The sequence below is a fragment of the Antedon bifida genome, chromosome 1 (assembly GCF_963402885.1).
Source record: "Antedon bifida chromosome 1, ecAntBifi1.1, whole genome shotgun sequence".
Taxonomy (NCBI): domain Eukaryota; kingdom Metazoa; phylum Echinodermata; class Crinoidea; order Comatulida; family Antedonidae; genus Antedon; species Antedon bifida.
Window position 1 is genome coordinate 5,157,501 of NC_136226.1, and position 14,560 is coordinate 5,172,060.

Genomic DNA, 14,560 nt, shown 5'->3' on the forward strand with positions numbered 1-14,560 from the left:
AAAGCTTAAATCAAAAGAATTCGACGATACGCAAAGAATAAAATCACATTAAATTATTTTGTTTTAAAAGGCATGATCAACAAAAAATCAGGTTCTACCGAGACTTGAACTCGGATCACTGGATTCAAAGTCCAGAGTGCTAACCATTACACCATAGAACCGCTGCTTGACCAAATAAGAAGTCAAAAGAATTCGACGAAACGCAAAGAATAAAATCACAATAAATTATTTTGTTTTAAAAGGCATGATCAACAAAAAATCAGGTTCTACCGAGACTTGAACTCGGATCACTGGATTCAAAGTCCAGAGTGCTAACCATTACACCATAGAACCGATGCTTGATTAAATTAGAAGTTAAAAGAATTCGACGAAACGCCATTCTTTTGAAAAAGTATAAAATCACGTTAAATCATTTTGCTTTCAAAGGCATGATCAACAAAAAATCAGGTTCTACCGAGACTTGAACTCGGATCACTGGATTCAAAGTCCAGAGTGCTAACCATTACACCATAGAACCGATGCTTGATTAAATTAGAAGTTAAAAGAATTCGACGAAACGCAATTCTTTTGAAAAAGAATAAAATCACGTTTAATTATTTTGTCTAAAAAGACATGACCAACAAAATATCAGGTTCTACCGAGACTTGAACTCGGATCACTGGATTCAAAGTCCAGAGTGCTAACCATTACACCATAGAACCGGTGTTTTACAAAATTAAAAGTTAAAAGAATTCGACGAAACGCCATTCTTTTGAAAAAGTATAAAATCACGTTAAATCATTTTGTTTTAAAAGGCATGATCAACAAAAAATCAGGTTCTACCGAGACTTGAACTCGGATCACTGGATTCAGAGTCCAGAGTGCTAGCCATTACACCATAGAACCGATGCTTGCCTAAAGCAGAAATCAAAAGAATTCGACGACACGCAAAGAATAAAATCACATTAAATTATTTTGTTTTAAAAGGCATGATCAACAAAAAATCAGGTTCTACCGAGACTTGAACTCGGATCACTGGATTCAGAGTCCAGAGTGCTAGCCATTACACCATAGAACCGATGCTTGCCTAAAGCAGAAATCAAAAGAATTCGACGACACGCAAAGAATAAAATCACATTAAATTATTTTGTTTTAAAAGGCATGATCAACAAAAAATCAGGTTCTACCGAGACTTGAACTCGGATCACTGGATTCAAAGTCCAGAGTACTAACCATTACACCATAGAACCGGTGTTTTACCAAATTAAAAGTTAAAAGAATTCTACGAAACGCCATTCTTTTGAAAAAGTATAACATCAAGTTAAATCATTTTGTTTTGAAAGGTATGACCAACAAATTATCAGGTTCTACCGAGACTTGAACTCGGATCACTGGATTCAGAGTCCAGAGTGCTAACCATTACACCATAGAACCGCTGCTTGACCAAATAAGAAGTCAAAAGAATTCCACGAAACGCAAAGAATAAAATCACATTATATTATTTGGTTTTAAAAGGCATGATCAACAAAAAATCAGGTTCTACCGAGATTTGAACTCGGATCACTGGATTCAGAGTCCAGAGTGCTAACCATTACACCATAGAACCGCTGCTTGACCAAATAAGAAGTCAAAAGAATTCGACGAAACGCAAAGAATAAAATCACATTATATTATTTGGTTTTAAAAGGCATGATCAACAAAAAATCAGGTTCTACCGAGACTTGAACTCGGATCACTGGATTCAAAGTCCAGAGTGCTAACCATTACACCATAGAACCGATGCTTGGCTAAAGCTTAAATCAAAAGAATTCGACGAAACGCAAAGAATAAAATCACATTAAATTATTTTGTTTTAAAAGGCATGATCAACAAAAAATCAGGTTCTACCGAGACTTGAACTCGGATCACTGGATTCAGAGTCCAGAGTGCTAACCATTACACCATAGAACCGATGCTTGCCTAAAGCAGAAATCAAAAGAATTCGACGAAACGCAAAGAATAAAATCACATTAAATTATTTGGTTGTAAAAGGCATGATCAACAAAAATTCAGGTTCTACCGAGACTTGAACTCGGATCACTGGATTCAAAGTCCAAAGTGCTAACCATTACACCATAGAACCGATGCTTGACTAAAGCTTAAATCAAAAGAATTCGACGACACGCAAAGAATAAAATCACATTAAATTATTTTGTTTTAAAAGGCATGATCAACAAAAAATCAGGTTCTACCGAGACTTGAACTCGGATCACTGGATTCAAAGTCCAGAGTACTAACCATTACACCATAGAACCGGTGTTTTACCAAATTAAAAGTTAAAAGAATTCTACGAAACGCCATTCTTTTGAAAAAGTATAACATCAAGTTAAATCATTTTGTTTTGAAAGGTATGACCAACAAATTATCAGGTTCTACCGAGACTTGAACTCGGATCACTGGATTCAGAGTCCAGAGTGCTAACCATTACACCATAGAACCGCTGCTTGACCAAATAAGAAGTCAAAAGAATTCCACGAAACGCAAAGAATAAAATCACATTATATTATTTGGTTTTAAAAGGCATGATCAACAAAAAATCAGGTTCTACCGAGATTTGAACTCGGATCACTGGATTCAGAGTCCAGAGTGCTAACCATTACACCATAGAACCGCTGCTTGACCAAATAAGAAGTCAAAAGAATTCGACGAAACGCAAAGAATAAAATCACATTATATTATTTGGTTTTAAAAGGCATGATCAACAAAAAATCAGGTTCTACCGAGACTTGAACTCGGATCACTGGATTCAAAGTCCAGAGTGCTAACCATTACACCATAGAACCGATGCTTGGCTAAAGCTTAAATCAAAAGAATTCGACGAAACGCAAAGAATAAAATCACATTAAATTATTTTGTTTTAAAAGGCATGATCAACAAAAAATCAGGTTCTACCGAGACTTGAACTCGGATCACTGGATTCAGAGTCCAGAGTGCTAACCATTACACCATAGAACCGATGCTTGCCTAAAGCAGAAATCAAAAGAATTCGACGAAACGCAAAGAATAAAATCACATTAAATTATTTGGTTGTAAAAGGCATGATCAACAAAAATTCAGGTTCTACCGAGACTTGAACTCGGATCACTGGATTCAAAGTCCAGAGTGCTAACCATTACACCATAGAACCGATGCTTGACCAAATAAGAAGTCAAAAAAAAAAGTATAAATCACGTTAAATCATTTTGTTTTAAAAGGTATGGTCAACAAAAAAATCAGGTTCTACCGAGACTTGAACTCGGATCACTGGATTCAGAGTCCAGAGTGCTAACCACTACACCATAGAACCGATGCTTGACTAAAGCTTAAATCAAAAGAATTCGACGACACGCAAAGAATAAAATCACATTAAATTATTTTGTTTTAAAAGGCATGATCAACAAAAAATCAGGTTCTACCGAGACTTGAACTCGGATCACTGGATTCAAGGTCCAGAGTGCTAACCATTACACCATAGAACCGATGCTTGCCTAAGGCAGAAATCAAAAGAATTCGACGAAACGCAAAGAATAAAATCACATTAAATTATTTGGTTTTAAAAGGCATGATCAACAACAATTCAGGTTCTACCGAGACTTGAACTCGGATCACTGGATTCAGAGTCCAGAGTGCTAACCATTACACCATAGAACCGATGCTTGCCTAAAGCAGAAATCAAAAGAATTCGACGAAACGCAAAGAATAAAATCACATTAAATTATTTGGTTTTAAAAGGCATGATCAACAAAAATTCAGGTTCTACCGAGACTTGAACTCGGATCACTGGATTCAGAGTGCAGAGTGCTAACCATTATTACACCCGATGTTTGAACAAAGAAGTTAAAAGAAAAAGGTTCTGTTTGTAGGCATGCATATTTAGTACCGGTAGTCGGTCTACATAATGGTTTCCATGTTTAATCTGTTTAGACCTACGTCCAATTTGTGGGTTTTTAATGTTGTTCAAAATGGCCATTATTAGGCCTATAGGTCCATGGTAAAACATTAGCCACGATTATATAAACACATTTAAAAAAAAACATGTCATAATAACTCGATATTTGCACAGTTCGTAAAAGTTCATGTTAAAGACTCATGTATCAGTATCAGTTATTGGAGCAGACAAGATAGTTAACCATATCGACTAATGAGATTGATCATTATCGTCTGCAAGTCACATGGTACACCGGGAAACCATTAGCGAATTTCTGTACGTGATGTTAGAAAGTCAAACTGACAACAGGGAAAACAATAATTAAGCAAGCGTAACAAATGAGTGTTTTTAGTTCATCACGTTCAAGTTCCATTATTTTTACACACTTATACATCCGACTGGTGATGATATAAAATATATACAGATTGATACTTTAACACCACGTGATTGCTGGAGAAGACAATCGGTCAGTTACAAACAAAATAATTATTAATTTAAGTGGTAACATAAATAATAAAAACAAAACAGACTGATATTATAAATTATAGTCCCGTTAAAAAAAAAAGTACTAATGTCTGGTATTCAATTCTGAACATAGGGTAATGAGCTGTTAGGAGCTCATTTGACAAGCCTTGGCATTATGTGGCAGGGCGGCCAGTTCCTTTTCACGCCGCCTTATTCTCCCTAGTATTTTCAACCAGGTACTCATTTACATTTACAGCTGAGTAGACTGGGAGTTGTCGGGAAATGAACCCAGGTCTCTCTGTGTGACAGTCAAGTGTCCTACCACTCGACTACCCAACTCCTAGTCCCGTTAAGTACAGTAATATTAATAAACGATAATACTTGACCAACGATTATCACTGTAGGCCTACGTCCATGGTCAGTTTAGTAGGTGACCATTCACAACGACGAGAAACTCCGGGGTCGGTGACCATTCTCTATAAGAGTCGTGTTAGTTGATGGTGTGAAAGGGATATTTGTTCAATTAATTTACAGCATTCTAGGCAGTACCAATTCTAGCCCCATCGACTTTGTTTTAATAATTTATTAGAGTTTAAGAGGATAACTCAATAAAACAAAGAGAACAGTAATGCTCTATGAAGGCATAAGCCATGTTGAGGTTTGCCCTGTTGTGTAACAAGGAATATACTGTGTGACATGGCTCCATAATTTAGTCTGTAAAATTATTACGATAAATGAGGTAATTTACGACATGAGTGGTTCGGTGATTACTAGAATGTATATGTCAAAGGCGCCCGTGTTATACCGAACTTCCAAGTGAAAACCACAAAAGAACGGTCTTTTTTGTTAATTAACAATTCCACAAGACAGATGGGAAGAAATTAAGTAAAACGCTTAACATTAATTGCAGATACAGCCTCTGTTTTAATTCCTTTCAACTTCTCTCAAAAATCAAACACAAAGTCTATGATTCAAGGGAATTTTAAGACTCCCATCGACAGGAAAATTATTATCTCATGCCCAATTTGAATGTGTTAGACTACTTTTATAATTTTGCACACAATGTTTGATATGTTTTGTGGAAATAAAATGAAATCCTTTTATTCACGGTAGACGGTATTGCATCACATGTCAAAATGAGCTACCGTAATTATACAATGAAAAACAGTTAACACTCACATCGGTAATGGTTTGAATTTGTTTTCATTATATGTAGGAACTGTTGTGTGACCGATGATACCCTGTTAAGTGAATTATTAATGGGCTATATTTTATGAATGGAATGACTATAAATGATAGAGGATTATGATGTAGGCGGGAGATATTAGTCAGACGTCCACACTACACTGATCGCCAAATCCCGCCTATTGAAAACATATGGAGCGTTTTTACATGCTATTGAACCTTTCTATTGTATCGATATTGAAATGTCTGATGATACATTACTGTCTGGCAATACAATCGTCATCGTTTTAGCGATCGTTGTCGTGTGTAAAGGATATCAAGAATGAATGTAGAATGTACCGTATACCGTAATGCGTGGTTCCCACTAGAGACGCAACACAACGACGTGACGCAACGTAAGGGATTTGACCAATCACAAGCGATGGATTATTACAACTGTCGCTTCTGATTGGTCAACTCGCTTACGTAGCGTCCAAGTGGAATAGAAATCAAGCTTAATGTTAACAACGATTAAGGCTGCGATTATGATTCAAAATAAACCAATCGGACACTTCTTGGCATCTCTTATTTCTGGTTAAGCTGCACACAACTGGTTGTTATGCACGACCGCCACCCCAACCCCCAATTTACCCCCCATTCTGTTTTAGTTTTACTACCTACTTGGTTCCTGTGACTACCAGAATTCCCTGCAATATGCCTACGTTTTATAAATATTTTATATAAAAAAAATACAGTAACCAAATAGTGCTTATTTTGTTTGCATGGATATTTCTCCCAGTGGTCTAGAAACGTTGATGCACACACTGAGGTATAAACAAATGATTGTTTTACTAGTAAAAGTAATATCGATTTAATAGTGCCTCTTGAGGAGGTGTGACAACATGAGCAATGGCCATCTGGAACGATGAGCCCACCTCCAATTAACAGGGTGCCGCCTCGGGCCATCCTAAGTGGTAAAAGGAAGCCTTTTTGTCTAGTTTGTTTATAATATCCAAGGTAAATACTGTACAATACTGTAGTTGTTTGACAAGGCAAACCAGTTCGAACTTATCATCGGGCGAAATTAAGAGCCTTCTGCCTATAGGGACTTATCCCGATCGCTCATGTCGACCGCAGGAATAAGATCAGTACAAACGCTCCTTTATGCAATCAAGTCGTGCCTGACTTGATTTGTTATTTGAGCTAATTGATAGCGGTATGTTTGCTACAGTACCGCTAGGTTTTATTCATTATTCCAGTTTGCTTCATAGAGCGAGGTAGTCTGCCTTGAGTAGACTGGGAAGACGATACACAACTGACGCCTTTAAATCTATATGTATCTATAAATATAAATATTCACGGTCATAATTGAACAGAAGATAATCGATCGGAAGTTGGATTTATTGATTATACCTTCCGGCGCACTCATTGATTAGATTGACTGTCCTGGATCTTATGTGGGAACAGGCGCATGCCTACATCGATTGATCCATTTGTTGGAATATGTTTACGTAGAATATTTGTAGATTTTACTGGGCATTTTTATATCAAGTAAAAAGGTTAGTGTATACTAGTCTATATAATACCGGTTTTCATAGTATTATTACTTCGAAATATATTTTTATGCAACTACTGACTGTTAGGCCTCTATAATAGGCCTAGTATTATTAACAATATAGTGCAACATACAAAATAACAATATGTGTACATTTTACTATTTTATTTGATGCACTTAGTGGTACAATTGTTTCCTTACGCCATGTTGTGTAGGCCTGAATAATGTTAAGTTTAGGCCTAGTGTAAATAAAAGCATTCCGTAGCGTAATGTATGCAAACAGCCGATAGTGTCGTTTCTAAATATTGCAAGCACTATTATCATGAAAGGTCACGATAACTCTGGAGAAGCACTTAACTTATACAGTTATTTTGCAGGCCCTTCTGTATGCTATTGAGTCAAGAGCTATGTAAAAGAATGGTGCAGCATTGCGCTTTTTGTCCTTCAAATACATTACGGTATATTCCCATTAGTGTTTTTCCAAAAGTTAATTTCTATCGGATAACATTAAACCGTATAAGGAAGCTGGCAAGGCCAGGGTAGCAGCAAACCCCTCCCCCCCCCCCCCCAGACACGCACATTTTTAATGTTACAAGTAGCCTGGTGGATAAGGGGTTACGGAGGTTCGGGTGAGCGAACCCACCCGAAATCACCTTCCCATGATCCAATCCAATGGAAGCTACGCTTAAATCGGCAGTAAAGGAAATAACCATAATAGAACATAAAATAATGTATTGTAAATAAAAACCAAATCTTGTCTATAACACCGATAACCTTACGGCCCCCACTTAACGTGTGTTCATGTATGTAGGCTACATTGTCGGCCGCTTTATGAACTCCTGGGCTCGTCGCCAAAGTTACATCAGACCACCATACAAATATATCGTTAACAATTACGACTTCATATTCAAGGTTAGGCTTACTCATCAACGTCGATTGTATCCATAATTTTTAAAGCAAACAAAAAAAAAACCCATAAATTTGAATTTCATTAATAGACCGTGATGCTGATGAATAACCTGTCACACATGGCGGCCCATACAAATTCTGCTGGCTCACACGGATGATGAAGATCTCGCGTCAATCTTACGCTCGCAACATTGTGCGCCCGCGACGTGTAGTACATTCGTATGAAACGCCGTTCTGAATGTGTATTTTAACATAATGCAGACATGACGTTCCATACATACATGCAAGTTATCCAGGACAGCCAAAAGAACACAAATAACGCATTGCATGTTGTCTAATTGTGTGTAACGTATCGTATATTGCTGTGATTCTTTATTCAATCATGGACCCATGATTTAATAATGTTGGATTGTGTTAGTTAGCTGTATTATGCAGACAAACAAATCTGTACAAATAACCACAGAATAAACGTTCCTATTGAATGCGTTCAATGAACTATAGGATTTAAAATAAATATATATGTTTAGTGATTTACGATCCGTTTACCCGCTCTTTAAACGATCTGTGGGGACATGGGGTTGTAGCGGTGTTCGATGGGTGAATGCATACAGACAATCCCTCGTTACAGGCTCCCATGAGGGCTCCAATTATGTTCTAACACAGAATAGATTTGCTTCCTTTAATGTCATTTTGTACTGAAAACCGGAAAAAAGACTTTACCAGCGTTCAAAAAAATCACATATTGGTACAACATTGTAGGCCTACTGCTTGAATATTGTAGGCCTACTACTAAATTTTACCAGTAATATAAATCCTCAAAGATAGTGTAACATGCATCTTTAATGGTTGCTGTTGATTTGAAATATTAAAGTGAAATGTGCCGAGTATAACTTTTATATCTCGGTATATTTTATTCAAAATTCGCATACATGTATTACACAAGAAAAAATATTTAAACTATAGTCACTATCAACAATAATCACAGGATCGAATATTAAAAACTTGTGATGGTATTGAAAAGGTCACGAGCGTATATTTAATTTCTTGAATAGACTCTACAGTAAATATTTCTTCTATTAAAATGGTTGTAAAGAAAACAGTTCCTCTTTCTATTTATACCTCAAACAGAAGTATTAATGGGGACTATTTTCCATGAGTTCAATGAACTTGAATTTATGTGACAGTTTGCGGTAATTCGGTCAATATATCGTAATTGGTGTGATAGTGAATTAGCCGTCTGTTGAAAGCCGCACGAGGTCAAGGTTCATTTAACTTCTGACCAATGGCGACAGATTTATAACAGTTACGGTATATCAGCCATTTTGTATTTGTATGAATACAGTGTGATAATAACATGTTTGCAAATTCTGCGAAGGGATGTTTACGGTTAGAGGTTAGATTGTAGGATGAATATTACATGAATGTATAGAGTTAGGCTGAATAAAATTAAATCTTGGTTTACTGATTGAAGGTAATGGTAGTCGCATCATGTTGCCTTTTATAACACATCATATAATTAAATAACCCTGACGATCGACGTCTTTACTTTCTGATTGATGAAGGAGATCAATAAAAGGTTGTACTTCCAGGTCATCGACACCGAATAATACAGTACAACGAATAGTGCGATTCGTGGATTAATTACGACATATACACGCATAATGTACGATCTCTGATGTAATAATCGATTAATGCGTCTAAGCTATGTTGCTTTTAAGCCACTAAAGGCGTTAATGGCGTGCTACATTCATTCTAAGGTCTATCTACATCTATAATGTTAAGGTGGTTTCTTTAATGTTATGTTCATTTATTTAGAAAAAGATGGTTGAAATAACTTAATTATTTTGCATAACGACATTTGCATAATTGCCGCAACGATCTATATTTTCCAAATTCACTAAAGTGTTATTTTGGCCTTGCAAGCCATGCTAACTTCATTTATACGCCTATTTTGCATTTATCTGAGATTTAACATGGTTTTTTTTTATATTTATCTATTTAGGTAAAAAGGATCTATTGCACCGAATCAAGAATTGTTATGAAGACGATGCAACCAAAACGTGAATTCTGCAAACTTGTAAATGCGTTGTTTGAAATTTCGATTGTCTGTTTTTTGTGAATGTGACGTCAATATCCGAAAGTCAAGTTCAGTTGGGTAATTGCCGGTGTGTGAACAGGCAATAAGAAAAGGAACGTTTGCAAACAATAGTGGTTCATACAATAAAGGCAATCGATGTCGACGACAGGTTGCCAAGTTGCGAATATATAAAATGGAGTTTAGTTTTGCGCGAAGTAAACAAACTCCTTGATTTTTCTACGACGCAGGAGGTCGATTGATAAGGTCACATTTTGACAGTTATACGCATAAAACTGCACTGCTCAGGCTTGCCTTCACCACTTCACCCTCAATCATGAATGTTTTAGGAGGGGGAACGAGTATCTATTTTATTGTGATACTAACGACTTTTTATCAAGAGTTATTGAGTGTTGATTGTTTTAGAAATCTGAAGGAACCAAATGAATCTAAATCGCGATGCGAACTTGCTGGTGCTGTGCCGTTTGAGGAGGTGCATTGCACAAGAGAAAGTGAAACCGATCTTGTATGTACAGATATTGATATAGAGAGGGAGGATCTGAGATCAAGGCATGCCCGCAGCAACAATAATCTGCAGCTAACGCATACAGAGGATTTTGATGTCATAAAATATCATTACAATAAACCTAAAGACATTCAGTATGTATGTGATAGTAGAAACGACTACAAAATTAACGGTGGAGTCGGTACGAGAAAACTTGCAGCCGTGGAAGAGGAAGAGATAAGAGAACCAAATATCGAATCTCCTCATTGTGTTATCAATGTATTTCTACCAAAGGACAGGAATGAAACTATGCCTGGTGATTTGGTAGACTTCGTGTGTATGACATATGGTGGAAATCCTCTGCCAAAAGTCAAACTCTTTCATGGAGATGTTGAACTTGCCGCCATTGACCAGACTTTCGACGACACCGTGCAATTTTACTATCGAAAAAATGTTTATGAAGAGGACAACGGATTGGCTTTCTCTTGCGTAATGGATACACCTGCTTTAAAATCGCAGCGTGCTTGTACTGCTCAGGCGCTCTTAATTCCTCCGACAGCAGATGTTGTGCCAACACGATTTAATGGTCTTCTCGGAGAAACGGTAACTTTCACCTGTAATGCTGAAGGAATTCCGTCAATCGTTAGTTACACCTGGAAAACGACACCGCTAAACGCAATGAGAAAAATGGGCAAACGTTTACAAATATCTAATGATAGAACCTCTGTGACGGTAAGAAATCTTAAAAGACAGGATCATAAGGTACGGTTTTATTGTACAGTTGCAACAGAAAACGGACTAACGGCCGAATCTCGTGGAAAGATCTGGTTAGATCTACCGACTACGACAATGCCTCCAACAACGACAGTATTGACAACGACACAGAAAACGACACGGAAACAGACTACCACTGCAATGCAGCGTATATCAAGTTTAGTTGATACCGCAGACATTGGTCCTGCTATTGCTATAACACAAACACCTAAAGACGGAACGGGACAAGTTCCAAAACTACGCACAATGCTTCCACCACGTATACCTCAGATGACCACAGAGCCACCAGTGAACGCAACCGACGTTGGAAGCGTCATTCCAGAGGATGACGTCAGCATAACGCAACGTATTATTGTTATTGTTGTTCTGTGTTTGCTATTCTTGTTTATTCTTGTTTGCCTAATCATCTGGATAACATATCGTAAGTTTAAATATACTAAACCCAGAAGCAAACTAACTTTAGACCAGATTGTCATTGTTAAACCAAGAGTACACCATGACGTCCATACAGATCGCGATGACTACGCTGTACCAGAAGTACCAGACGACGTCGACGATTCAGGATTGTACAGTCCTCTCCGTCCAAGCAGTAATGAAGCCGGTCTGTTTGTGAGCCGAGAGTGCGAGAATAACAACACTATTGACGAACCTGACTCACCAATATACGCTACTCCCATGACTAAACGGAAAGATCCCGAGGGTAGTGAAACACCGAACGACGACGAGATGTGTAATGACTCGACTGCCATTCAAAATGGCGGCGTTACCTACGCGACTTGTATGAAACAGATGTATAAAAACAAACTATCAACCAAAGAGTGTTCGTCCTTTGAAGAATTATTTAAAAACTTTGACAACACCCAGCGACGTTTGTTTTCATCGCAGTCACTTAGTAGCCTGCTTTTCTCTGAAGATGCAGACGGCTACTTAGCGCCTTCAATTGCTGGAAGCCAGGCTAACATACCACCCTCAGACAAACCTATAAAGTCCAAAATTGAGCGATCAAAATCATTCGCAGCGCCGCCATCAGAACCTATATACACATCTCTTGACACGCTTCTCGATTCGAACAAACCCATTGATGTGCAATTTACAAAGGCAAATCACACCAGTAGCCCTTCCAAGACGGCGGTGGTAGTAGAAAGTAAAAACATTCAACCTAAAAAATCAGACCAAAAGCCAGCCGTGCCTAAAAATAAACCAAGTAAAATAACGAGACCTAAAACTCTTCCTAAGGAACCACCGCAAGTAGCTAAGAAACCGGTAAATCGAAATAAATCCTCAAACGAATACTCTCAAATACAGCGAAAGCGTCCGAAGGCACCTCAGGAAGCCTCATACCTCTCATTTTCACCGATGTTCAGCCCTGAGAAACCGTCATACGTTCCGCGAAAACCGGCGTCATTTATATCATAATGTTGTCGTATTGGTAGCCTAAATATCTTTAACAGAGACTGTAGATTTAGGTTCTTAAGAACAATATTCTTTAGCATGCCATGTACTGTAAATATTTGAACATTATGTGTGTGCACTGCGAAAGTTGTGATGTTCTATGTAACCAATCATTATAACCAAGAATGATAATTCGCCAGAATGTACTGCTGTCTGATCACATAATATTCAGAATTTCAAATTATACCAGTATTTTATATTAGGTAGGCTTACAAAATACAGAGTATTGTGAATTGTTTTTGATAGGGTATTTGATACAATAAGGCTGCAAGTTACGCTGCTGCAATTGATTAGAATTATAATATTGATGATAGGCTAGGAAGATGCGAGTGTCGGTAGTTACAATAACCTTTTCAACCAAAAGGACAGTCTTTCATATTTTATATAAGATATATACTACATTGTAACTACACGTTAATAGAACAATCAACCCAAATGAGATTATTATTATTATTACTGTATTATTATGATTATATTATTATTAGTCAATGTTAAAAGTCACTTTAATTAAAAATATGATGGATTGACAAAATAAACTGCTCATTCAAAAAACATCAGAAAAAAAACCCCAGAGATGTATTAGCTAAGGAGTGGAGTATAAGTTACACACTATATTTTTAAGAAGAACAATAGACCATTGCCAATTATTAATTATAGGCCTCATGCAATTTACTGTAGCAACAATGTCATAATTTCCACCAGTTATACGAGTGCCGTGGGTAAAATTGAATCATATTTTTTAAAGGAGTAATCATTTTAATTTTTGTAAACAAGTATATTCCTGTTAATATTTTAAGGACACTGAAAGAGTGTTATGTTGAGAAGATTGTATAAAAATGTACTATTGTTTAATAAATTGTACTGATATTATAATTAATATTTCAATCGTTATTTGCTGTTATGTTTGACATTGACGGTGCTCCTTGCATTCACTACAGACGAGCTAACATCATCTTATTGAAAAATAAAAATACCACCAAACGGAGACAATTTAGAGTGACAATAGGAAAGGGGAGTTGACTAACTAATCAAAGACAGTTCATTAACAAGCTACAAGAGGCAGATCTTATTAATGGACCATGTAAAGAAAAACTGTCAAAAATGTTTCGAATATTAGTAAAACGACAATATTTTAACACCTATGGCGTTTCATACGTATAATACTCCAGACAAAAATACCACCAAACGGCGACGATTTAAAAGAGTGAGAGTAAGGAAAGAGAGAAAAGTGGCGAGTTGGCCAAACTGTTTCGAATATTAGTAAAACAACAATATTCTAGCATATATGGCGTTTCATACGTATAATACTCCAGAAAAAAATCGAAACATTGACTGGTGGACTAACATAAAAAAGACAATATAAATATAGACTTGGGAAAAGAGAAAACGACATGAACTTATTGAAGGATTAAGCGCGCAGTAAATGCAAATTGAGTTATAGGAATGAAATTCTGTTTCGAGTGTTGAACGTTGCCAAATGGTTATTCTTGTATAAATTCAAACCACCCTAGTACTTATACGAACAAGTAAATAAATCACTGTACGTGCACCATACAGTACAATTATTAAATTGGAGAGATAAGACGAGGCTTAACCTCCGTCTCTTGGGGATAAACTTTTCCTCGCCTGACTCTCCCTAACGCGTGTTTGTCTTGTTCCAATTGTCGCCTGGGACTTGTACAACAAGCCGGATGGATAAAAAGACCTTTAGAAAGACTTCCTGAATGTAGACGAATG

At 36.9% G+C, this 14,560-nt stretch overlaps 1 protein-coding gene and 21 non-coding genes across 23 annotated transcripts in view; 1 reads left to right on the top strand and 21 right to left on the bottom strand.

Annotated features, from left to right (window-relative positions):
* LOC144838643 (uncharacterized) overlaps positions 1 to 13,690 on the top strand; it is a 24,358-nt gene extending 10,668 nt beyond the window's left edge. The window contains exons 1-2 of one of the 2 annotated variants that reach the window (XM_078694081.1): positions 6,859 to 7,113; positions 10,021 to 13,690. In XM_078694081.1, coding sequence (XP_078550207.1) covers positions 10,430 to 12,787 — 2,358 coding nt within the window. In that variant the 5' untranslated portion in view covers positions 6,859 to 7,113; positions 10,021 to 10,429 and the 3' untranslated portion in view covers positions 12,788 to 13,690. Of the gene's footprint in view, positions 1 to 6,858; positions 7,114 to 10,020 lie in introns of those variants that run through there. The other variant, XM_078694075.1, reaches the window with a different exon arrangement.
* Trnaq-uug (transfer RNA glutamine (anticodon UUG)) lies at positions 90 to 161 on the bottom strand. The gene has a single exon. It is a non-coding gene; the product is annotated as a tRNA-Gln (tRNA).
* Positions 262 to 333, bottom strand: Trnaq-uug (transfer RNA glutamine (anticodon UUG)). The gene has a single exon. It is a non-coding gene; the product is annotated as a tRNA-Gln (tRNA).
* Positions 446 to 517, bottom strand: Trnaq-uug (transfer RNA glutamine (anticodon UUG)). The gene has a single exon. It is a non-coding gene; the product is annotated as a tRNA-Gln (tRNA).
* Positions 630 to 701, bottom strand: Trnaq-uug (transfer RNA glutamine (anticodon UUG)). Its single transcript has one exon. It is a non-coding gene; the product is annotated as a tRNA-Gln (tRNA).
* On the bottom strand, positions 814 to 885 carry Trnaq-cug (transfer RNA glutamine (anticodon CUG)). Its single transcript has one exon. It is a non-coding gene; the product is annotated as a tRNA-Gln (tRNA).
* On the bottom strand, positions 986 to 1,057 carry Trnaq-cug (transfer RNA glutamine (anticodon CUG)). The gene has a single exon. It is a non-coding gene; the product is annotated as a tRNA-Gln (tRNA).
* On the bottom strand, positions 1,158 to 1,229 carry Trnaq-uug (transfer RNA glutamine (anticodon UUG)). Its single transcript has one exon. It is a non-coding gene; the product is annotated as a tRNA-Gln (tRNA).
* On the bottom strand, positions 1,342 to 1,413 carry Trnaq-cug (transfer RNA glutamine (anticodon CUG)). Its single transcript has one exon. It is a non-coding gene; the product is annotated as a tRNA-Gln (tRNA).
* Trnaq-cug (transfer RNA glutamine (anticodon CUG)) lies at positions 1,514 to 1,585 on the bottom strand. Its single transcript has one exon. It is a non-coding gene; the product is annotated as a tRNA-Gln (tRNA).
* On the bottom strand, positions 1,686 to 1,757 carry Trnaq-uug (transfer RNA glutamine (anticodon UUG)). The gene has a single exon. It is a non-coding gene; the product is annotated as a tRNA-Gln (tRNA).
* Positions 1,858 to 1,929, bottom strand: Trnaq-cug (transfer RNA glutamine (anticodon CUG)). The gene has a single exon. It is a non-coding gene; the product is annotated as a tRNA-Gln (tRNA).
* On the bottom strand, positions 2,030 to 2,101 carry Trnaq-uug (transfer RNA glutamine (anticodon UUG)). The gene has a single exon. It is a non-coding gene; the product is annotated as a tRNA-Gln (tRNA).
* Positions 2,202 to 2,273, bottom strand: Trnaq-uug (transfer RNA glutamine (anticodon UUG)). Its single transcript has one exon. It is a non-coding gene; the product is annotated as a tRNA-Gln (tRNA).
* Trnaq-cug (transfer RNA glutamine (anticodon CUG)) lies at positions 2,386 to 2,457 on the bottom strand. The gene has a single exon. It is a non-coding gene; the product is annotated as a tRNA-Gln (tRNA).
* On the bottom strand, positions 2,558 to 2,629 carry Trnaq-cug (transfer RNA glutamine (anticodon CUG)). The gene has a single exon. It is a non-coding gene; the product is annotated as a tRNA-Gln (tRNA).
* Positions 2,730 to 2,801, bottom strand: Trnaq-uug (transfer RNA glutamine (anticodon UUG)). Its single transcript has one exon. It is a non-coding gene; the product is annotated as a tRNA-Gln (tRNA).
* On the bottom strand, positions 2,902 to 2,973 carry Trnaq-cug (transfer RNA glutamine (anticodon CUG)). Its single transcript has one exon. It is a non-coding gene; the product is annotated as a tRNA-Gln (tRNA).
* Trnaq-uug (transfer RNA glutamine (anticodon UUG)) lies at positions 3,074 to 3,145 on the bottom strand. The gene has a single exon. It is a non-coding gene; the product is annotated as a tRNA-Gln (tRNA).
* Positions 3,233 to 3,304, bottom strand: Trnaq-cug (transfer RNA glutamine (anticodon CUG)). The gene has a single exon. It is a non-coding gene; the product is annotated as a tRNA-Gln (tRNA).
* Positions 3,405 to 3,476, bottom strand: Trnaq-uug (transfer RNA glutamine (anticodon UUG)). Its single transcript has one exon. It is a non-coding gene; the product is annotated as a tRNA-Gln (tRNA).
* Trnaq-cug (transfer RNA glutamine (anticodon CUG)) lies at positions 3,577 to 3,648 on the bottom strand. The gene has a single exon. It is a non-coding gene; the product is annotated as a tRNA-Gln (tRNA).
* Positions 13,691 to 14,560: the final 870 nt, after the last annotated feature.